The sequence below is a fragment of the Caretta caretta genome, chromosome 5, assembly GCF_965140235.1.
Source record: "Caretta caretta isolate rCarCar2 chromosome 5, rCarCar1.hap1, whole genome shotgun sequence".
In the NCBI taxonomy this organism is placed as follows: Eukaryota; Metazoa; Chordata; order Testudines; family Cheloniidae; genus Caretta; species Caretta caretta.
In genome coordinates this window covers 62,912,776-62,936,137 of record NC_134210.1, presented here as the reverse complement: position 1 = coordinate 62,936,137, position 23,362 = coordinate 62,912,776, and the positions used below count along the sequence as shown (strand labels likewise).

At 38.5% G+C, this 23,362-nt stretch overlaps 1 protein-coding gene across 1 annotated transcript in view; it reads right to left on the bottom strand.

Moving 5' to 3' along the window:
• Window positions 1-210: 210 nt before the first annotated feature.
• The window catches only part of LNPEP (leucyl and cystinyl aminopeptidase), a 108,589-nt gene continuing 85,437 nt past the window's right edge, over window positions 211-23,362 (bottom strand). The window contains exons 9-18 of the mRNA XM_048850563.2: window positions 22,252-22,383; window positions 19,533-19,693; window positions 16,230-16,315; window positions 11,656-11,839; window positions 10,766-10,922; window positions 9,951-10,135; window positions 9,352-9,513; window positions 7,859-7,999; window positions 7,086-7,167; window positions 211-5,941 (exon numbers count right to left, since the gene is read on the bottom strand). Coding sequence (XP_048706520.1) covers window positions 5,810-5,941; window positions 7,086-7,167; window positions 7,859-7,999; window positions 9,352-9,513; window positions 9,951-10,135; window positions 10,766-10,922; window positions 11,656-11,839; window positions 16,230-16,315; window positions 19,533-19,693; window positions 22,252-22,383 — 1,422 coding nt within the window. The 3' untranslated portion in view covers window positions 211-5,809. The remainder of the gene's footprint in view (window positions 5,942-7,085; window positions 7,168-7,858; window positions 8,000-9,351; window positions 9,514-9,950; window positions 10,136-10,765; window positions 10,923-11,655; window positions 11,840-16,229; window positions 16,316-19,532; window positions 19,694-22,251; window positions 22,384-23,362) is intronic.

Here is a 23,362-nt window from a genome sequence, read left to right as displayed (position 1 = left end):
GATGGAGAATCAAAACCGGATGCCTTTCTGGAAGATATGCTTTGGTCAAATCACAAGTTATTGGGCTGGGGTAACAGGATGAAATGTAATGGCCTGTGAGGTGGTAATACTAAATGATCCAGTGTTGTCTTCCAGCTTTAAAATCTAGGAAAACAATTCAAAAACCACACACTAAAATGAGGTATAGTTGTTACAAAAAAGAAAGAGCAATTTGTATTTAAATACTTTATTTTCATCTCACAAAAGCAACAGTGTTTGCTGTATACATGCCTTTTCATCAGTGCCAGTTATATGCAAACAAGTTTATCTGAAATATAAAGAAAATAAGCTTTCCCCCCTTTACAAGTAAAATAAAACAGATCTGCATGTGTATGCATTATACATATATACACATACACACGATTTCCAACCTCCCCCAAAGGCAAGTATTGTACAACCTAGAATTTCACCACCCAAAGCTCACACATGTGATTGTACATTGTACTTATATTTTAAGTATTTTAGAAATATACAAGTGTTCTCCCTTTACAAGTCCTTACAGTACTTAACTTTTCCAAAATAATTTGAAAGGTGGTATTCTTCAGGGCTATTTAACTTTATAAAGACTGGAATATAGGGCTCTTGTCTGACTGCAAGTTTAGCAGTAGTTTGATGCAATTTGCTCTCAGAATACTCCATTTCCCTACTTTGTTGAATAGAAAATATTATTGATCTTTAATAACTCAATCCAAACTTTCATGTATTTAAATCCATTCAAGCTCCTACCTTTTCTTAATATTTTACTGCAATTTGCTAAATGCCACTATGATCAACTCAAAAAAAGATGTCTGCCTCTCACTGATCAAAACTAAGTTATCACGAATAAAAGTCTATTTCTACTTCAGAAGCAGGTTTAAACAACAGAAAAACTAGAGGTTTAAATTCTTTAGCAATATGACCTGAGAGTTTAATGTGGTAAATTACATCCGTTTAAAACTTTCCAGGAATCATGTGAATCCATGCCTCATTAAAAAAAGTAACCAAATCTTCCAACATTTAGTAGCATCTTAATTAAAAAAAAACCAATAAAATAATGTAAAAGTAAGTTTACTCAAGCATTTTCTTCTATACAGTTTAGCCAAATGAGAACAACATTTACCATGTGATGGAGTGAATTAACTACATGAAACCGGATTCAGAAATATACAAAGAAAGTCAACATACAAGCCTCGATGCATGAAATGCATACAAAAGTGTATGGTTAATGAGGCAGCGTTGTTTTAAATTTCAGAGTGCGATGAAAAATAACATCTTCGAGAGAGGGCGGGGAAGGAGGAGGGGGAAGAGAGGAGAGCCAATCAGTTGGAAAAGGAATGTTCCATCTAATATAGAACAGGTGAAAGATATACAATCATAAAGCAGGATTCACTTCAAGGGTCAGACTTCCTGCAGCATATGGTCACTAAAAAAACACCCAACATAATGAAGGCCATTACCATGTTCCTTAAAGCATTACTTTTACAATGCACGCCCAACATCAAATGCTCCAAGATGCAGTGAGCAGGTGAAATGTAAATATTCCTATGGCAAAAGCCATCTCTTTGGCCAGGTAAAAAATGAATACCACTCCTAGAGTTAAAGTGAGCTCTTCAGATTGCCAATGCACTAGTATTCTAGAAAAGGTGCAGGTGTTTTATGAAAGCAGGGTTTGATAAACTAAAATTTAGAGTGGATTCAAATAAATAATGATGAAGTGCCTACTACAACATGTATCATTGCTTACGGAAGCATATGCAACCTTGCTTTTGTAGTGCGTCATTGAAAGATGTCAGATTGTGTAAATGCTGAAGTACAATTCTATATGTGACTTTCAATGCATGAAGGAATCCACAGTGCATATTCAAATTTGGAAAATTGTAATCTCCCCAATTTCCACATGCGTTAGCACAGTGCCCCTACAGTTTGCCTCAGAGGAAGGCTGCTCTAGCGACCGGTGTTTTCAGCTTTCCCACCAGCAGGCAGGTGAACATTTGGAGGATGAGAATGTGCTTGCAGAAGTTAGCTGAAATGACTGGGAAGGAGAAATACATCCAAGAGAGCAAACTAAGGCTTGAAATAGGTGACTGAGAATTTGAGTTATAGTGTTTCTCACAAAACTTGAGTCACTTTGTTAATGTGAAGGGGGACAAGATTGGGAATGCAACTGGAATATCGTGTGTGGTTTAGTATACAAAAATGAAAGCCTCTGGAATACTACAAATTGCTACCCCACTCAAAGCGGTGTGGGAAACAAAAGTATCGTTGACCTCCAGCAGAACATGAATTGCACTAACACCTCTAGCCTAAAGAGTAAAAAAAACAGATATGGAACAGGAGTTTTACTGTCCCACTAGAAAAAAGCATGGCCTCCCTTTATTCCAATCTCCAGCTAGCATATGATCTTGCATGTCACTGTAATATAATCCATAAGGCAGAGACTATTGCTACAATCATTTCTAAACAGTCACATATGATCCATTTCAGGCTCCTTCTCTCCTCACATCCTGATCCTTTCCACACTATGGAGTAAATTTAAGAAGCCAAAAACTCATGAATGATAAAGTAAATGCAGGATTTAGCATTAAATGAATTTGCAATTTTAATAAAATCAAAGATACATCAGCATGCAGACTTCTCTGTTTTCCAGGGATAAAGCTAAAAAAACCTCATTCATTAGCACATTTTTCCCCCCCGTTAGGCTAATTTTACATGTGAAATGTTAGGGAAAAAACCCACAAAATACGTAGCTATATGTAATGCATGGTTTCTTTCAAATTAGGTTTTTAGACTTCAAAGTTAATATTAATTTACAACTGAAATCACTGCAAAGTACCAAGACTACAGTAGCACAAAAGCTTCGAAGATGGCAAGTTAAGGTGTTTCACTGGACCTAAACTGAGAGACTCCAACTAAAATAAACATTAAACAAAACTGATTTCACAGTGGGGGACGTGGCCTCAAGTGACTGGTGTTTGTCTAGTAGCTTTTCAGTGGAACTTGTCTCTCCTTCAGAAACAAAATAAAGATAATGGCCCAAGACTTACACAGCCTCTTGTTCCATAACGTTTGCTTGTAAATTATTATGGAATCATAACAAGAAGTGTTTTCTTGCAATGTGTGTGTTTCTTTTGACTGGAAGACAAAAGAACTGGTAAGAGCCACTTATTTAATGTAAAACATGACATGTGTCTTGATAGTTCCCTGCACCAATTCTCCTCAGTTCCCACTGAGCTCTGGAAGAGATGAGGGTTCTTAGTGCTCTTCAGTATCAGGGCCTGATCCAACTCTTACTGAATTCAATGAGAAGCTTTTCCTTGACATCAATAGAAGCTGGCTCCCAGGTACATAGTATGAACTCCACAGAAGGACAAGTGATATTGAAAACATGAATCATGTTTAAATAGCAAAAAAAGGTGAAAAACTCAGTGCACTGAGTGGCAAAATGAAACAAACCTTAGGTTGGTTGTTTGGTTTTTTAAAGCCATGATTTTCCAAACTCTGTTTTTCAGTTTTTACCATATTTTGCACTCTAAAATGGAGGTGCATGGTATTTCCTAATACAGATTACATTACCAGTAACATGTTTAAGGTCAATGGTAGAACATTCTTAAAATCCCAGAGTTGGAACTGAGGAAATTATTATTAGTTCTCACTCTACAAAGTTTGATATCCATCACCTTTGTTGTTGTCAAGGGGGGAAATTTTTTAAAAAGAACAGAGAAATGGAAAAAGGAAAAAAAACACATGGTATAAACACAGAAAAATATACAAAGATGTAACTAAACACAGTAACTGGGAGTGGGGGGGACGACACATCACTGCACAATGCAGTTAATACAAGTGATTAAAGAACTCAATGAATTAGGATAACATCTAATTCAATTACTGTGGAGGTGTACAAATCCACTTTCAGTACATACAAAATGCATGCATTTCCACTGGCTGACAGGGTGTTTTGCGCACCCAGGAGGAGTAACATTCTTTTTCAAGGTTAGAACTGCAGAACTCATTTTTAAAGTAAACTACTGGCAAATTTTGAGGAAATTTTTCTCCAAACTTTAGTTGGAGAAGCACAAAATATGGAAATGAAACTGCATAGTTTAAATGATTTAGTACATACCTACTGATGAAAAGCCAACAAATACTATAATTTTCACTAGGCAGTTTTAACTAATCACCTACCTACATCTCATGCAAATTACTGCCACATTTTGCAGGTGAAAGTTATAAAATTTTTTTTAAACAGAGCCTGTATTAAAATGGTAAGAAATTCAAAGCCAAGGCTGATTATGACTGAAAATAGTCTCCCCACCTTTTGAAGAAAACTTTTCTCAGGGCTTGTCTCTGCACAAAATTTGCACTGCTTTAACTTAAATCCATTTTATTAATTGATTCAATGTGTTTGTTTGGATTCTCTTACATTGGTTTAAAACTTGTTATATCAGTTTGGCTGTACATGAAAGTTTTCTGATGCAAACTAATGTGATGTTAGCCAGCTTTAGACAGGCATAAGAATATTTACACATTCTCTCTCCCCACCACTTTAACTAAACAGGTATAAAAATCATCTCTTTAGTTAAGGAGGTACAACTCTGTGTTTACACCAGGCCTCAAAAAGGGCCTTAAATGTGAATTGCTTTAGAAAAAAGGCACATTGTATTGTGGCTATCTTGCCTTTTAGCCTAGCATGCCAGATTTTAGAGCACTTGTTCGCAGAATAAGTTTTAGGCTTTGTCCCCAATAGTTTTTGTCTGTATTTGGATGGTATCATGCAACAAGTTCCCCACTGCTGTGTTACACCTAGAAAGCATTACAGAGTAAGCGGTGTACACAAATTATACTAGTGATACTGAAAAATTAAGTGAAGAATATAAAGACCCAAACAAAACGTCTGACACACCTGTACCAAATGCAGGCTCTCAGCAAAGAGGAATGGTGAAAAGGATCAGTAGTCAATCAGGAGTCAGTTCACCATCTGAACTAGTCTGGAGCAACTTCCTATGGCCTTTTTTTTTTTTTTTTTTTGGAAGGTAGGGGCTCTTGCTCAGACATCAACAAAACAATAATAATTCAGTCTGGCAACTGAAAGTTTGACCCTTAAAAGTGCTTAATGAGTTAGGAGCACACGCCCCACTGACTTTCAGTGGGACATGTGCTCCCAAGTCACTGAGATGCTTCTAAAAATCTCTCCCCCCCAAAACATTCATATTTGCTATTTGGCTTTGTTTTCTTTTCATACAATATCAGTAGCACCTGGCCACTTAATAGACAAAAATACATATTATAATAATAGCTGTATATTCTTATGTTTTTAGAACGTCTAGAAAAAACACTTTGATCATCAAAAGCTAAACCCGAAGCTACCAACAGTTTTGCATAAAGAACACTGATTAGCCAGCGCTCTGCAAAGAAAAAGCATCTCTCATGGAAGTTTTTTCCCTTGTTGCTCTCTTTTTCAATACTTACCCAGTGTTGAGAACGATAAGACAGGTTTTCAAATGACAGGGTGTTTCAAATATAAAGTTACTGTACTTATTAGTTATTTATGCAACTGTTTGGTCTATAGATGAACACAGTTCCAGAATAAATAAACATCTACATCTGGCCCACAAATGGCCAAAAGAAAAACAAACTTAGGTGAGATGTGCCCTGAGCTAACTAGAACCCCTAATAGTGCAAACAATGTTGCAGCGATGCCTGGCTTCACCCTGGCTTTTGCAAAAGCAACAGTTCACAAGCTTTCTTAATGGCTAACACACACAAACACACACTCTCTGTGGCATTATGTTCTCTACAGCCATTGCTGCAGTGTCGCTAAGTTCTTCTCCATCCACTTAATATTCAGCTGAATTGTCTCAATAGCCTCCTTGACACAGCGAAGTTGAGAAATCTTCTCGGACTTGGACTCAAAGAAAGTTTTAACCTGCAGAGTAAGGAAAATGTACATTTCAGGCTGAGAAACGTAGGCAGTTTCCAAGTTAAGAGTGTGCCACCTGCCCATCCTCCACGCCCAGCACAAAGTACCAATGATCCACATTCACGTAGTTAGCAAATCACACAAGAGGGTTGCTGCAAATAGAGTGATTACAGCTCATGGGAACTGCAGCAATAGCCTGTGTAGCTTCAGTAAAATTCAACAAGAAATTCTGTATATTTGGTGGAATCCCTACCTTTCACTCAAAGCACAATCAAGTTGTAATCATACAGCACTCAGAAATGAACTAGCTTTCTGGAGAAGGATTCTGTTCTTGTGACAAATGGAATTGCCTAAAACGATTCTATCTTTGGTACACTGAAAATCAACTTATCACGGGGGCATCTGACACAACGAAGTACGTGAATGCTAAAGCATAAGAAAATAAATTCTGTGTACAGGTAAGATTTGCACACGTTTTTACTTGGGCAACTTTAAAGATTTTAACCTTTAGCCATTTCCCTAGAAGTTGACAGTCTACAGGAGAAGCTGTAGTGGCTTCTATGCCACCTTCTGTCCTTCTAAGCCCCTGGAGTAGAAGGTGTGGGTAAGGAAAAGGGGGAGACAGCTGTGGCACCTCAGCAACTGGCTGATCCTCAACTGCTAGAATTATCTTTTAGGGCTGCTGACAGCCAAAGTAAAATGCAGTGACCTTTAGGCTGCTCTATCATACGCCATTGACCTGGATAGTGTCAGTGGTCCTGGAATCAGAAAAACAAAGCCACCTTTGGCTCAGTCTCCTATTGACACGATCAAGTCGCAGCCTGCTAGGTTCATACAATCTGAGCCAAGTAATTACCTCTGACATGGGCGATAGTCTCTCGAGTACCTTGCCCATTGGAACACGCTGACAGGATTGCTGGGTTATATTCCTAGCACTGCCACAGACTTTCTATGTGACCTTGGGTAAGTCACTTCTCTGGGACTATTTTCCCATGTGTCAAATAAGGATACTAATAGTTCTACACTATTGAAAAGGACCTTTAAATCTATAGTGAAATGCACTATGTACATGACCATATCAATCGCTAGTGCACACAATTTTTTGGAGGGGGAAGCTAATATTTAGGAAATAGTACTTTACACCACCAACCTCAAGTAGATGGGCCTCTGTTGAAAACTGAAAGGTTGACACGGTAACTATATTCTGGATAGCAAATGACCCCAAGTGGAACCTGAAATATGGAAGAAAAAAAATAAGGAAGTAAAAGTAACTTGTGGTAACCAGTTTATGAAGCAAGAGCACTTCACATGCTTTTTTAAAAGACTTCAAGCACCAAAAGGGTAAAATTTTCAAACAAAACAAAGCCACTAAGTAATTTTTAAAAGTGATTTTTTTGATACTGATCATCACATTGAGTTATTCTATCATATAGTAACACAATGTTTTTTGGGGGAAAACAGCTTAAAGTTGTAATACTTGCAACAAGCTGTGATGCTCCCAGAAAAGCAAGTATATTTCTGAAGACCGGTTCCCCACACATGCACATGCACACAAAAACTTTCAGTGTCTCCAAAAGGAGGAACACATTTTTCAATCTGTTTCAAAGCATGCTGAGAGACCACTGTGGATGCAAGATATTATTCACCATGGAACGAAGGAACAATACATGCATCACTAATAGTTTCATATCACTGTCCCGTTAATAAAGGACAGGCTAATATTTTCTGAACCGGGGGGAAGGGTGCAAACAACAATGGGAATTAAGCAACTAAACCACTTTGTGGGGGGGACGGGACTTGGGAACTTCTGAAAATTTTATTCAAAGTTAGCTCAGTCTATTATTTTGCAGTTGAAAAAATGCACGCACACAAATGCTGCACTTAACACTTCACATTAATAATTAAAGACCAAACCAAACTTACTTCCGTATAAGCTTTTCCCAGTTCTCTTTGACAAAGTCCCAGGCCAACAAGTGCCCAGGCAGACTTTGGCTGACAGTTGCTATGATATGCGAAAGTTCCTGTGCCCTGATGAGGTTTCCCTCCAGGCTTGTTTGCATTAACCTAAGAGACAAAACAGATCCAGTCAACTCAAAACTACTATACAAACATTTCACAGCTAGACTGCAGTGGCTCTCATAGGTTACTTAGCCAATTAGAACAGAGTATAGAGTTGGTCGGAGGCTACTTACAGATATATTTTCTTATCTTTTACAGATACCTTAAGAAACTAGATGGAGTCAACTAGCAGGGCCAATACTGCAAACTTCATTATTTACCTTTGGTTTGCAAATGCCAAATACCTTTGGGCCCAATCCCATGAAGTACAGAATAGCTTCAATGCCCATTTGAGTCATTTAATTCCCACCAAAATGCCAGGGGCTCAGTGACTTTTGCATGGTCATAAGGGGAAAACAAAATTCACTGGTCATCATGAGAAACTACGCTAGTTCCACAGCACAGCAGTCATGGAAACCTTCCACTGTCTCTGCTACACCCTCTGGACAGTCCTCTGAAGTGGTCAGTGAACATACATATAATGGCTGTAGATGTTGGAGATAAGGTGGCTCTAACTTCCTGCATAAAGCAAGTTCAAGATTTCATCCACACAGCAAGCAAATGCTATCTGAACTCTTGGTTCTTTGTTATGAAACAGGCCTGTACTTGGAAGGCTTCACAGTATTTCTGATCTAAAGCAACTCCACACTGATCTTCCAAGAGCATAAAGCTTTCAAGCTTGATTCTCCTCTCACTATACATTCCAAGCAGTGTAACTACACTGACCTCTAGGGACAGGTTTCAGAGTAACAGCCGTGTTAGTCTGTATTCGCAAAAAGAAAAGGAGTACTTGTGGCACCTTAGAGACTAACCAATTTATTTGAGCATAAGCTTTCGTGAGCTACAGCTCACTTCATCGGAGGAGTTTCTAATGATTTCCACAAGCATAAGTGAGCACAGTATCAGGACCTTTGCATTTGATTATATGGAATCCTGTTCCTGATATGTTGGCTACATTTTGCTTTAATAAGCAGAAGCCTACTAAAAAATGTCTTTCTAGCACTATGTTTAGCCAATGTAAGAAAACCAGTCAGTTATTTTAAGTGCTTCTTGGGAAATGTGGATTTTCCCCTCAATATATTTTTTTTTAAAAGTTTATGCATTACATAATATTTTGAGGGGGACAAGGACAGTGAGGTAAAAAATCTAGTATTGGACCAATTTCTGTTGGTGAAAGATACAAGCTTTTGAGCTGAAGAAGAGCTGTGTGTGGCTTGAAAGCTTGTCTCTTTCCCCAACAGAAGTTGGTCCAATAAAAAGTACCTCACTTCCCCTCCCCTCCCCCCCACCCCTGCTGTCTCTCACATATTCTGGGAACAACAAAATTACACCACCACAATCTTCTGGCATTTTCATACCAGATCAGTTTTCTAATATCTTCTGTGCTGGCTAGAGCATCAAGCATTTTGTGCTTCTCAGCTTCAGAAACTGAAGACGCGTACATGCGTAGAAGGAACTCCCAGCCATCGTCAGTTTTTGCTCCTGTTGTGAATACAGTCTTCATAACATCAGTAGGCAGACTATTAAAAAAATTACAAAACAAGAATAGTCCTGTATGAGACACTACGGAAGAAACCACCACATAAAAGCTTTAGGCAAATAGCACAGGTGATGTCTTTTGCACTTAATTTGGTATAATAGTAGTTTTGTAGGACCAGATGAATTCATTTCCAGAGAGGCATCATTCAGATTCTCAAGAATTACTCACTCAGAATTATCAAGTAGGCATAGCAGTCGCATTCAACAACACTGTGGATACAAAGTTTTAATTTCTAAAATATAGTTCCTCTTGTTTTATGCCATACTATATTCAAAGGAAATGCAGTAAAAACTGCTGAATGAAGCATAGTCTCTGTGCTTTGGTGGCCAAGACTAATTAGGATCTTTCTTCAAAACAATGGTGGAGAAGTGACAGAAATACATAAACAGAACATGCTCAGACTAGTTTGTGCTTTACCTCTTCGTGCCATTGGAAGCCTTCCATTCCTCAAACAGCTCGGTGGCAGTGGTGCTACAGTTTCCCAAGTGATGGGAGCAGGCAAAGGCGAGCACAGTAGACCGGAACTCCCGTTCAGATACGGTCCCATCATCAGTCCAAGTCTGTTGATCAATTTTGCTTCCAAGTAGCGTTTTAACTCTGCTCTAGATGGTGAAAGACAGCAAGCAATACCAAGACACATTACCTTGTTCAGAGAGGAATTCACAAGCAAGATAAACAACTAATGGGAGGGTGTAAGATTGTGTAGACCACCCCCTATTTCTGACTCCTCCCTGTTTAAGATACACCAAATTAGACTACCATACACATGGCTAGTGGGTGTAAATAGATTTAAGCATACTCTCTGCATCTGAATGTTAGTGCTCTAGTCCCAGTCTGGAAGAAACTGTCAGGTTATAGACATATGAGTCAGCTTCAAGAACTTTTGAAATAGACAAGGGTGTTTTCTCCTCATTTCTATAGCAGAAAAGGATCTGGATTTTAAACAGTTTATTATTATTGAATATCTATTGCAATAGCACCTAAGAGCCCCAGTCATGGACCAGGACCCCCATTGTGCTAGGTGCTGTACACAGAACAAGAAAACAGTCCCTGCCTCAGAGTAATTATTAACCTTTATTACTCAAGACAGACAGAATAGCCTTACAAATATAAAGACAAGCCAATGAGATTCCTGAATGTTGGTCCATCAGAGTCTAACCGGAGACCGCAGTTGTGAATTGATGTTATGGGAAAATATTTCAAACACTGATATAGAGAAGAGGAAGACATACCACTACTCTTGCTGCAAGATGCTGCATTCCTCTTTTTTCTACGAGGTCATAGATGAGACTCACTTGGAACAGAGCTTGACTGATTGGTGCAGTGTGGTTCTCTTTCACTAGGTAATCAAGCAGATGAAAGGCCTTCAACAGAGACACCTTTCCTATACTAAAAAGATCAAAGAACACAAAAGGAATTAAAATGGACTCAGAAAAAGAATTTCTTGCTAAAATGAAATCTTAAGGATGGCATCTAACTTTGTGAGGCTACAATACTAATTTAAAAAAAGAACTAGATCATGAGCTGGAAGCAAATGGAAGTAAAAATATATAAAGTATTACTGTTCTTGTAATGTAACAATGATGGCAACAATCATGCCTTTGATTAAGGGGCAGAATTAAAATAAGGTGCAGCATGGTGGCAATTGAAAGTAAGTGAAATTACTCAGATTAAGGAAGCAGTAGTCACTGAAAGGCCACCCAGAATTCTCAGCCTCATTCCAGCTGCAGAGCCAACAGAGCGGTACATGAGGAAAGAAAACCATTAAAACATTTATGTCAGAAGATACTAGTTTACTTCTCTCGAGCATAAAAGGTACTTTCCCTTTGATAGGACAAAATCACAAGGCATTTCTCTCAGACTTGTAAAAGAACATGTTGTCCTCCATGCCAACAGAACTAGCAGGTGTCCTTTACAATACAAAGGGATGAATGATGGCATTAAATGAATGGAGATCAATATCTGATGTTTTATCATTGAAACTCAATCAATGATCGCGGATACTGAACAAAAGTATCTTTAAAGCATTCTTCTCCGCAATGTCCTTAAGTATAATCCTTTGTCTTCCATGAACTTAAAATTGAAAAAGCTGTACTTCCCTCCCCCTCCCCGTATCAATTACCCCACAAGACTGAAGATATTGTTGATCAGGTGAGCTCGGTCTTCGGCACTCAGAGCAGTGAGGTTCTCTCTCAGCAGGTCAATTAGAATATTCCAGTCATCCTCAGCATAGTGCACGATATAGTAGCCATTCATGTCCACATTGAACTTTACCCATGCCACCTCCTCCTGAAGTTCAATGGTAGCTAGTTGAGAGAGAGAGACAGACACACAGACACCCACACAGTTATCCTATTAGTATTGAACATTTTAAAAACCTATTTTCTAATTCTGAGTGTTTAGAGTACTAAATGGTTTGGACCCAGCTTACTCAGGAGGTCCTTTCTCTTCCCATCTATACTATTGCAGCGGTAACCAGAGATAGTATCGGAGCTGGAAGCTCCCCTGTCATAAAAAGGAGTCGCAGTCAGCATGGTGTTGTGTGTGAAGGCCCCTTAACTCTGGGTTGTTCTCCCCTCCTATTCAGGCTAAGCAAAATAACTGGGCCACCATTTTCCACTAGTTACACCTGTGCATTCCTACAGAGTTCAATGGATCTGAATTACAACTAAGAATGTAAATAAATCAGGAGACAGAAGGTGAATTTTAGCATCAAGGTCATAATGTAACTGGATTCCCTCTCTACCACAACAGATGAGCCCTTGCAACCAAGAAACAGATTAGAAGGGAGAAGCCCTCTTTTTTAAGATTTATTTGGAGTATGGGTTGAACTGAGGGCAGAGTTTATCCCACGGGAGATAAAAGGTGGCAATTTCAAAGTTGTGAACTGCACAAATGTGACAAGACTGAATAAAATGCAACAGTTTTAGACTAGACTCATGCTCGCCAATTTGGCAATACTGGATGTGTCCCATCCCTCAGATACATTTGACAGCAGACTGACCTACCTAATTAACTACTCTCAAAAAATTACAATTAATATTTATCTGAGACCGCAATAAATGGTATAATTTTACCATTAAAGTTTTAAGTTCAAGGGGGAAAAGAAAAAAAGTTCATGCTGATTTGTGTTCATATGGTCATGACAACCTGGAATTTGGTTGTTTTACATTTGAAAAACACTGGTTTCCATACTTCCAGGAAACCAGCTTCTCATTATTATAATTTACCTGTGTGGGGGGAGGGGATAGCACATTACTTCCTGGCAGCCTTAGGTTGTCTCTATGCATCAAGCTAGAGGCCAATCTCAGAGCCATGTTATTTAATATATTTCATTTGTTCAATCATGTATTACCACATCTTCAGGATCGTATCAGCTGCCATTTTGAAGGCAAACTCAGCATGCACTGCAATGCAACTGATGCAGCCATGTGTGTCATACCACAATGCAATGGAAACAAAACATCACTGACGAATAAGAAACTTTCCTAGTAATCTTTCTCTCTAAAAATGAGGTGATTCAGACCAGGAGTTCACCAGCTGAATCTTCTCAAAATAAAACAAAGTGTATTTCCAAGTGTATTTCCACATCAAGCAGGTAGCGGTGGCAGGGAAGAACAGAAACAGGAATTTTTAGGATAGTAAGTCTTGAAAATCTTGTAAGAAATTAAGCAGATTCAAAACCTTTGTGCGCGCTCTCCCTCTCTCCCCCCTTCCCTTTGGTTCGATCCCCCTCCCAAAAACAAAAAACCCACCCACATAATAAACCTCTCTCTACAACTCAGTCACCATTTGAGTGAACATGATACTCTGTGCCTCACAATACTCAACACTATGTGAAAGACAGGATGTGATCAAGTCACAAGTCAGTAAAGATCACAGAATTATATCTGTGACATGGTGAGATATGTCTATCAAATTATTGACTCTGTTTTCTATTATGTGCTGAACACAAATCTAAAACTTACCCTGGGGCAGCTTTTTGTATTGCCTTCCAGACAGCACCCTGCCCAGAAAGATGCTGACAACTTCTTGAAGAGCTCTCATTGAGAAGCTGTCAAGATGGCAATCACCGTCCACCAAATTTGATAGTTTCAACTGCTGACCCACTACCCATGGAATAATGTTTTTTCTGCACCAGATCCCAGAAGTTTCTGGGGATAGGGGCTGGAGTGTCTCAGTGGGGGCACCCAGCAAAGAGACAGACTCTAGTTAACGGGAGGGGGGAGGGAGAAGGAGGAGAGTGGGTGAGCACTGCTATCCACGCATCCAGAAAACTTGCAGGATTGACTCTGCCTGGTCTGAAAGCTGACAAACCTTGGACTGTCAGAAGGGCTGAGATCATAATGGGGAAAAGGCAACTCAGAACTTTTGCTTCATTTTCCAGAGTTTTGTTGAAACTCTTGAGTGCATTAAGAGTAAAGTCACTGAGAAATTCCTTTGCTAAAACTATGTTACTTGTTTTCCTACCACGTTGTCCCCAAAGGGGTTAAACTAGAAGCGCACACATTCTAGGTGAGGTTCTGGGGAGCATGTGTAAATGACTGGGAAGGGCTGTCAGTTCCAGGTGGTCTCAAATCCTCATTCAGGGCTCTAGGGCAGCTGGCTGGTAGCACTCTACATCCCAAAGAAGGGTATAAACCCAGGAACTAGCTAGAGCTGGTCAGAAAAAGCTGAGATGGGCCAATTTTCCACCTGCAAATGCAATTCCATAAAAATCTAAATGCTTTGCAAAAATCACATCAAATTTTGCCAAAATTTTGTTTAGGTGGACATTCAAATAAAAAATGCCAAAATGTCCCAAAATATCTGGAATGAATTTTTTTTTAAAAAATGACCTTCAAATTTCACAGGGTTTATAATTTGTAATACATAATATAAATTTTTTTAAAAGAAGCTTTGCTTGGACTCAATGGACTTTTTCCCCCGGGAATTTTCTTTTGGAGATTTTGAAGATGTCAGGTTTTATTATGGTTTGAAATAAAGCCAAATTTCAAAATCTTGAAATCCTTTGTGAAGCAGAATTTCTATCCTCTGCCCAGACCTACAGCATGCTCTATCACCCCAGAACTAGAAACAGTGGCTATACTACCTAGACCCAATTGGCCTGGAAGCACACAGGACCCTGCAATTGGATCCCTTTGTAATGGACTTGTGACCACAGAGTGGGATATGGACCCAGAGATTGTAACCTTAAAAACAAAAACCCCAAACCATGGACAAACAGCATCTTGGAACAGAAGACATAAACATGTTGCTAAACTACAGACAATTTAGAGACCAATTACAGAACAGCTTATTATTTAAGAGGATTACCTATCCTTTCTGGAAAAGCTAATGTTACATTTTTGGGATCATATACGATGAAAAAAGGCATTCAACAGCAGTAACTATTCTCTGTTTATCAATTAACATTTTTGAGGCTGACTACTTACTTGACTAATGGGTGTGACAGTCACGAACATGCACACAAGTTTACACCTTGGTTTTCCCACAGATTATCGGGCTGTAAACTACTTTTCAGCCAACATCTCAAATAGCAGAGGTCCAGAAACAATTAAGTGAGATTTTGTAAATCAACTGTGAAACTTAAATTTTAAAAAAATCATTATCTGCTTAAACTAAACTACTGTACTTTTAACGTCATTTTATAGAGCACGAACACGTTATACCAAGATAGCTATAAAGGTTTCAAGATCGGCAGTAAGCATTCAACTTCAATTTTGTATGGTTTATTTGAAGCAACAGACATGGGGGGGGGGGGGGGAGACATTTTTACACAGTAGGTCATCATGAAATGTGTCAGATAATGAGTGTAATGGATAGGGAGAGGGATCAGTATGATAGTAGGATTAAAGGCATTCTAAAAGAATGGATCAAATTCCCTGCTGGTGTACAGTAAATCAGCAAAGATCCACTGATGTCCCTGGCTTACACCAATGTTGGCCAAGTATTTTTAGTACAATACTGAGTAACAATCACTTTCATCATTAAAAAGAAAGTTAATTCAGCCCTCTGTACAGATTAGCACCTGTGGACTCAAAATGGCCACTGCAGCAAAGAAAAGGTGGGGAGAACGTGGGAAGGTTCCAAGTTCTAGACTGCCATACCTTGGAACATTAAAAAAAAAAAAGTGTTCTAACAAAGTAATTATTTTATGCCACAAAACAAAGTAAATAATATCAGAGGGGGAAATACACCTCCTTACAGTCATGCTGGCTGTGTCAATCTCCCAGGGCCGATTCCCTTAAGTACACACTGCTCAGAGCCAAATCTACTTCCTCAAGGCCCTCTCCCCAATCTGGCAGCTTGCAAAAAGACCAAGTCCTGTTTACTCCCTGTATTGTCATGTTGAATTAATATACTCCTGACATCACTGCCACTGATGCTAAGTACTCCAGGCATGCTCAGCACTCTGTGGTGACTTTGTTTGAAGGCACCATTGGTTCCTAACCACATCCTTATGTGATAACGAAAGACTAAAGCAACCATGTCTACAAAAGTGATTAAAATTACACTGTTCTCTGTTCCCTATGGGTATCATTCCAGTTATATTCTCCTCGAAAATTACTTTATACCATGCATGCCCTTGACCTCAAACCCTACTCAGGTGTGTGCAAACAAAGGCTGATATACAAAACTGAAGTAACCTGCTTTCACTGTACATTCTAGCTACAGAGGCCTCAGGTCACATACCTGACTTCTGGTCCAGTAAATATGCATAAGGACAGAGGAAAGAGCAGCTGCTAGTAGTGTAGGAGAGAGGGATATGCCAGAGATAACTGTAAGAGAAAAATTATATTTTTTTCAAGACTTATACAGTAGTATAGCTTTTTGTAATAAGTAACAATCAATACAATTAGTTTTGCTGTTGTCTCACCTTTTTTTTTTTTTTAAACTGCTTTAACATATTATGGCATTTCAACAAAATAATGTTAAGAGATCCATTATATGCCCCCCATCATTACAGTATCTGAGTAACTCACAAACCATTTTTATCACATCTCCTCCGTTCCTCACCTTACACATGGAGAATTGAGGCACAGAAAGAGTAAGCAACTTGTCCAAAAAAGGAAATCTGTGACAGTGCCAAAAATTGAACTCTGGGCACTCTGTCCCAAATTCCTCTAACAAGAAGCACAAGCAGTTACACAAGACAAGGACTCGAGATAATCCCGTACTAGAAGAGTAAATATTATCCTCAGCTTCAAATTAAGGCTGTCGATTAATCACAGTTAACTCTCACGATTAACTCAAAAAAATTAAGCGTAGTTTTAATCGCATTGTTAAACAATAGAATACCAAGTGAAATTTATTAAATTTTTGATGTTTTCTACATTTTCAAATATATTGATTTCAGTTACAACACAGAATACAAAGTGTACACTGCTCATATTATTATTACAATTTGCACCAAAAAAAGAAAGTATTTTTCAGTTCACCTCATACAAGTACCATAGTGGAATCTCTTTATCATGAAAGTGCAATTTACAAATGTAGATTTTTTTTTTTTACATAACTGCACTCAAAAACAAAACAATGTAAAACTTTAGAGCCTACAAGTCCACTCAGTCTTACTTCTTGTTCAGCAAATCGCTAAGACAAACAAGTTTGTTTACATTTACCGGAGATACTGCTGCCCACTTATTTACAGTGTCACCAGAAACTGAAAACAGGCATTCGTATGGGACTTTTGTAGCCGGTATTGCAAGGTATTTACGTGCCAGATATGCTAAACATTCGCATGTCCCTTCATGCTTTGGTCACCATCCCAGAGGACATGCTTCCATGTTGATGCCGCTCGTTAAAAAAAGAATGCATTAATTACATTTGTGACTGAACTCCTTGGGAGAAGAACTGTCTACGGCTCTGTTTTATCCGCATTCTGCCATATATTTCACGTTATAGCAGTCTCGGATGATGACCCAGCACATGTTCTTTTTAAGAACACTTTCACTGCAGATTTGACAAAACACAAAGAAGGTACCAATGTGAGATTTCTAAAAATAGCTACAGCACTCAACCCAAGGTTTAAGAACCTGAAGTGCCTTCCAAAATCTGAGAGGGATGAGGTGTGGAGCATGCTTTCAGAAATCTTAAAAGAGCAACACTCCGATACGGAAACTACAGAACCCGAACCACCAAAAAAGAAAAATTCATCTTCTGCTAATGACAGTTTACTCAGACGATGAAAATGAACATGCATTGGTCTTCACTGCTTTAGACTGTTATCGAGCAGAACCCATCATCAGCATGGATGCACGTCCCTTGGAATAGTGGTTGAAGTATGACAAGACATATGAATCTTTAGTGCATATGGCATGTAAATATCTTGTGGCGCCAGCAACAACATTGCCATGCGAACGCCTGTTCTCACTTTCAGGTGACATTGTGAACAAGAAGCGGGCAGCATTATCTCCTGCAAATGTAAAAAAACTTTTTTGTCTGAACAATTGGCTGAACAAGAAATAGGACCAAGTGGACTTGTAGGCTCTAAGGTTTTACACCTCTGTTTTATTTTTGAAAGCAGTTATTTTTTGTAAATAATTCTACATCTGTAAGTTCAACTTTCATGATAAAGAGATTGCACTACAGTTCTTGTATTAGATGAATTGAAAAATACCAATTCTTTTGTTTTTTACAGTTCAAATATTTGTAACAAACATATAAAGTGAGCACTGTACACTTTGTATTTTGTGTTGTAACTGAAATAAATATATTTGAATATGTAGACAACATCCAAAAATATTTAAATAAATGGTATTCTATTATTGTTTAACAGTGCAATTAATCGCAATTAATTTTATCTAAGGCAAACCCACTGAGGGGGGTGAACTGGGTTGTACACCAATTTCCCACAAATCACTATGAATTATTCACCTGAAAAGTCATCCTTCAAGAGCTATTCACCTAAGTGCAACTCCAAAGGGACATCATGGAAAACCCAGGAAGACCGATGTACAAAAACCAACCTTCCAATCCTTATGAAGGCAATTTTTTTTTAGGGCCTAATTTTGCATGATGTGAAGTGCCCTCAACTCCCCATTAAATTTCAACTGTGGTAGAGAAAACCACAATCTCATAGGGTCTGCAGTTTGAGAATGTCCTTGTCTTGTTACATAACAAGGATAAGGTGCCTGGTTACGGAGTACATTTGACAAATTGCAATTTTGCAGTTATCAGTTGCTTCATATTTGCACCAGTATCTAATCATCCATAAAAAAAAGATGTTTATTGCCATGTATTCCTCCACTATTATGGATACTATTCCTAAACAAGGAATCTTTAGCAATTAACGGATACACACAAATGCTAATTTATGGTCAGTCTTACTTTGTAAGGGGGAGAGCTTCCTTATCCACATTCTACAACTGTCCTCTATCAGCACAAAATGTGCAGATTTGACCTAGTAGGAAAATGTACAGGTTCCAGAAGAAAGTTTCCTGGTCCTTTAGATACCACCAGCATTCGTCTGCAGAAGGCTACTTTATTTGTTACATTTGCAAACTCCTCTCATCTACCTTCTATCTCATCCCCATATACCCATCCTTTATGTGCCCCAACTACTTGAGCTTGAAGATTAAAAACTGCAACGACTTGAAATTTATTTTTATTTTAAAAAGGAAAATGAATCCAAACATAATCCTGCCTGTTGTCCTATTGTGCACTGGAGTTAATCATAGAAGCCAATTAAAAACATCAGAAAAATGAATAAATAAAATTTAAGTTATGATGAACTCTGTTCTGAGAAAAAGCAATGTAAGGTCTATTTCAGTTGCTGAGATGGAGGCAGACAGGGACTATCTTTTATTTTTCAAGGCAAATAATAAAATACCTCTGTGCGTACTGCTGTGTCTCACTTCATTTATTACTACCTGCTCTTTAGAGAAAACTGCTGGAGCTCTGAATGTGTTAAAGTGAAAGGAATATGCACTCTGAAGACAGTTAAAATTGCATGAAAGTAAAAGGTAGATTTTCTGAGGGCTGGGGGAGAATAACCTTGCATCTGATGTCCAATTTTCTGATTCCACACTGCGCAAGAATCTCTCCTGCTGGACATGGAGACTCTTTCCTTTTCTTTTAACAGTTACTAAGGGAAATCCTTTCTGCAGAATCCAGGTTTTCATCAGTTTTTTTACATCTAGTGTTCCGTTTGTGATCTGTAAAACATGAAGACATTCACTTTCAACAGGAAGACAATGGGTATTCTTCATTTCTCTTTGTCAAATTCTATCCTCAGCTCAGCTCACCACACAAGAGCCATCTTGAAACTAAGTGCCAATGCAAGTAGCAGGTTAAGCCCCTGTGCAGAATTATTCTGTATTGGCTTGCCAATTTTGTCAGCAGTAACTGAGGTAAACAGGTGTTTTATCTTCTTGAATGCAAGAGATCCAAGTGACAGCCAAATAAGAAAGGGAAACATGGGAATGCCAAGCAGGCTAAAGTAGGATGTGGAGGGATGAAAACAGAGCAAGTAACTTATGGATTAATTTTAAGGGCAGGTGTTCTGGGTTGTTTTTTTTTTTTCCTTCTTCTCTATAATTCCAAAATAGCTATGAAAGTAGAAGTTGCAGGTTAGAAGGCAGGTTTTATTTTTCAATAGTGAACATTAAGATCTGAATTAAGAAAGTCTGAAATGCCCAACCGATTCTGCTTCCATCTGTGGTTAAACAACCTTTTAAATTAAAAAAAAAAAAAAAAAAAGCATTCAATATTAACTAACCTTTACTTATTTACTGTTCATGTGTCACCCCCTCCAGTTCTTCCAATATGCTACTATTACAATAAAAATAAAAACTAATGACTCTTTGCATTAGTGCAATACTCTTCATCCCTACATTGGAAAGTATTACACACAGTGGTGGTTATGTGTTAGCACCTCCACCTTTCTAGTAGGTAACTAATGCCTCAGTCCTACAAGCTGTCTCACACAGATGGATCCCTGCACTTGCGTGCAATGGGATTCAATATGAGGGGGGCTGTGTGTATGCACAGGGGTCAGCCTACCTGGAACAACTTGCAGGACCAGGCTCTAAAGGAAAAAGGAAGTTTATCACTGTTCAAATTACCTGTATTACTTGCTGTTCTGTCCAACTGTCACTTTTTCAGCTGCCCTCACTGTCCATCTGAAATTCAAGTTATTGGTCTATGCCTACACTTATGGAAGAGTCCTATATAATTGAATAGGGGTTAAAAACTCAATAAAATTATCAATTCAACGGAAATAATTTTCTGTAAAGAGCTTCTGTTAAAATTTCTAGAGAAAGCTTATCATTCGTTCTTAAATTTACTTTTTGATTTATTTGGGTGGACTCCCCAGCTACCTCATCTCATTCACCTTCTCTTCCTCCCACCCCCACCCCAGTTGACAAAACTCCCCCTTATGCTCATCTGTGTCCTTCCTACACTTGTAAACCTTCTCTGGCCCAGTCTGTCCACACTCCATTTTCTTCTCCTCAAAATACACTTTTGCCAAGAGACCTACTAATCCTAGTCCACCAGCAAAGTGCTTGTTTCATTAAAAAAAGAAAAAACATCATGGAACTAACAAGGCCCGTTACCACCATCAAATCTTCTTGCTTCTCTCACATCCCATCTCCTTTGTTTCTGTGTTGTCTGCTTAGATTGCAAGCCATAGAGGGCAGGGATCAAGTCTTCTTGCACGTCAGTACAGTATCTTGCAGGTTTACAGTGTCTAGGCACCATGCGAGCCAATGTAAATTTTGTGCCATTGAAACCCCCCAGCTCCACAGTTCCAAGAAATCGCTGAAGTGTAAGTAATGCTTTTAAAAATTAATGTCTGAAATGTTCAGCATGCTAACACTGATCCATGTTCTTATCTGGCTTCTGTCATTAGAGCATCTCTTAAATCCAATAAGAGCAGGAAGAACTCCAACAAGGGAAAGAATTTCTCTTTCCTCCCACAGAAAGAGACTGAAAAGTTTGTTTTCAGTTTTTATTTTAAATGCTTTAAAAGAGCCTCCTCTTCTCCTTTACCCCGGTTCTTGAGGCTATTGTATGAGGCTAAAATAAAGAAATGGATTTTCCATTTTGTTCTAAAGACAATGATGTTTATGATAAAAGGAAACCAGATTTTATGGTTGGGATTTTCAGAAGTACTCAGCTTTGGCCTAACTGCTCCCACTGAAATAAATGGGAGAGTTAGGTCAACGGTGAATATTTTAAAAAGTCCAACCCAGTAAGTATCACTGGTGGAATGGAGATTCAAGCTTTTCTTCTGTACTAGGGCCCAAATCCTACAGATGTTTAAGCACATGAGTAATTTTATTCATCTGTCTAGTCCCCACTGACATCAGTGGGACTACTCATGTGAGTGAAGTTATGCATATGCTTAAGCGTCTGAAGGCTCAGGGGCTATAGCATAACACTAGTAACATGATAGTTATGGTTCTGAATGCCTTCCCCATTCCACTTTTCCACTCTTTAAAACACAGGGGAGAGGAGGGCTAGCAGGTTTGGCAGGCTCTCTTCTAGGCACAAGTGTTGCTCATTTATGTTTGTGCATCTCTGCACAGAATTTTGGAATGAGTGATCATGAGCAGAATGACTGATAAACAAGGACTTTTCAATATATGTCTGCAATATATGGTCTTATTTAGTAATGCTAATATAAGGAAATAAAAGCAAAGACATTTTCTAACATCTCACTATAGCACATCATGTAAAAACCAAAACACAGAATATCCAAGACGGTTACCTCATTCATGCTGTCCCATAAATCATCGCTGCGGGTGGATCCGTAGCTGTGATTATACAAATAATTCTCAATCCCAGCTTGAAAACTATCATGTTTGATATACTTTTTCAGCATCAACAAAAGGGAAGCTCCCTTAAAAAAAAAAAAGTCAGTAAGAGAAAAAGGTGTTTAAGAACCCGATTCAGGAGAAGCAAGCACAGATTACAAGACTGTCAGTACTACTGGCTTTAGGAGATAATTTAGGAGAGAATAATTGAGATTCCGGCCCAGGGAGTTTAGTCTGAAAGCAATTATTTTGACAATCTAAAATGCTTGGGAAAATGTTTACAGATTTAAAAAAAGACACAAAAAAACAAACAAACAAACAAAGATGTTTCACCGACATTAACTTAGTTTGAAAGACTTCCCAATTAGTACCATGTGAAAGAAATGGCGTTGTGGTGGATGCACCGTCGATGGTTGTCAGATTTCATTAATACTACTGTTAGGTGCTGTACCTCTCCGTCCTTGCGAGAGCTGGTGTTAAATTCTAATATGTAAGCAACTACACAAGAATGATAGAGCCAAATAGCAATCACAAAAGAAAGCAAGATACATCAATAAGTGAAAACAGGGAAGAGAAATGCCAACAAGTACATATATGGATGCTGCTTGTTTAAAAGCTTGAAAAGCACATGAAAATATTTTGTAAAATAAGCCTTTCAAACTGCTAAGTTTTCACAGAGCTAAGTATTATTTTTAGATCTGTTTCCATCAGTGAAGTCACGGAGCAATCCATGTCTGCGGACAGAACTGTGGTTTTACTCAGTTGAACACAAGGATCCTCCATGGAAACATTCCTACATCACAGCAACCCAGTCCATAAATAGCCCAAGGGTAGACAGATTGCAGCTAAAGTGACACTGACCCTGACTAGTTTATGTACATCACACTGTTGGTACCAAAACATACATTGGAGAAAGAATAAAGAAAACTGAAAGACCTTTGGGGAACTCCAGCTATTTAACATTTGTGCCTTGTCTAGACTGGCAAGTTTCTGCCCAGTAAAGCAGCTTTCTGCGCTGTAACTCCTGAGGTGTACACACTGCCAAGCCACTTAGTGCACAGAAAC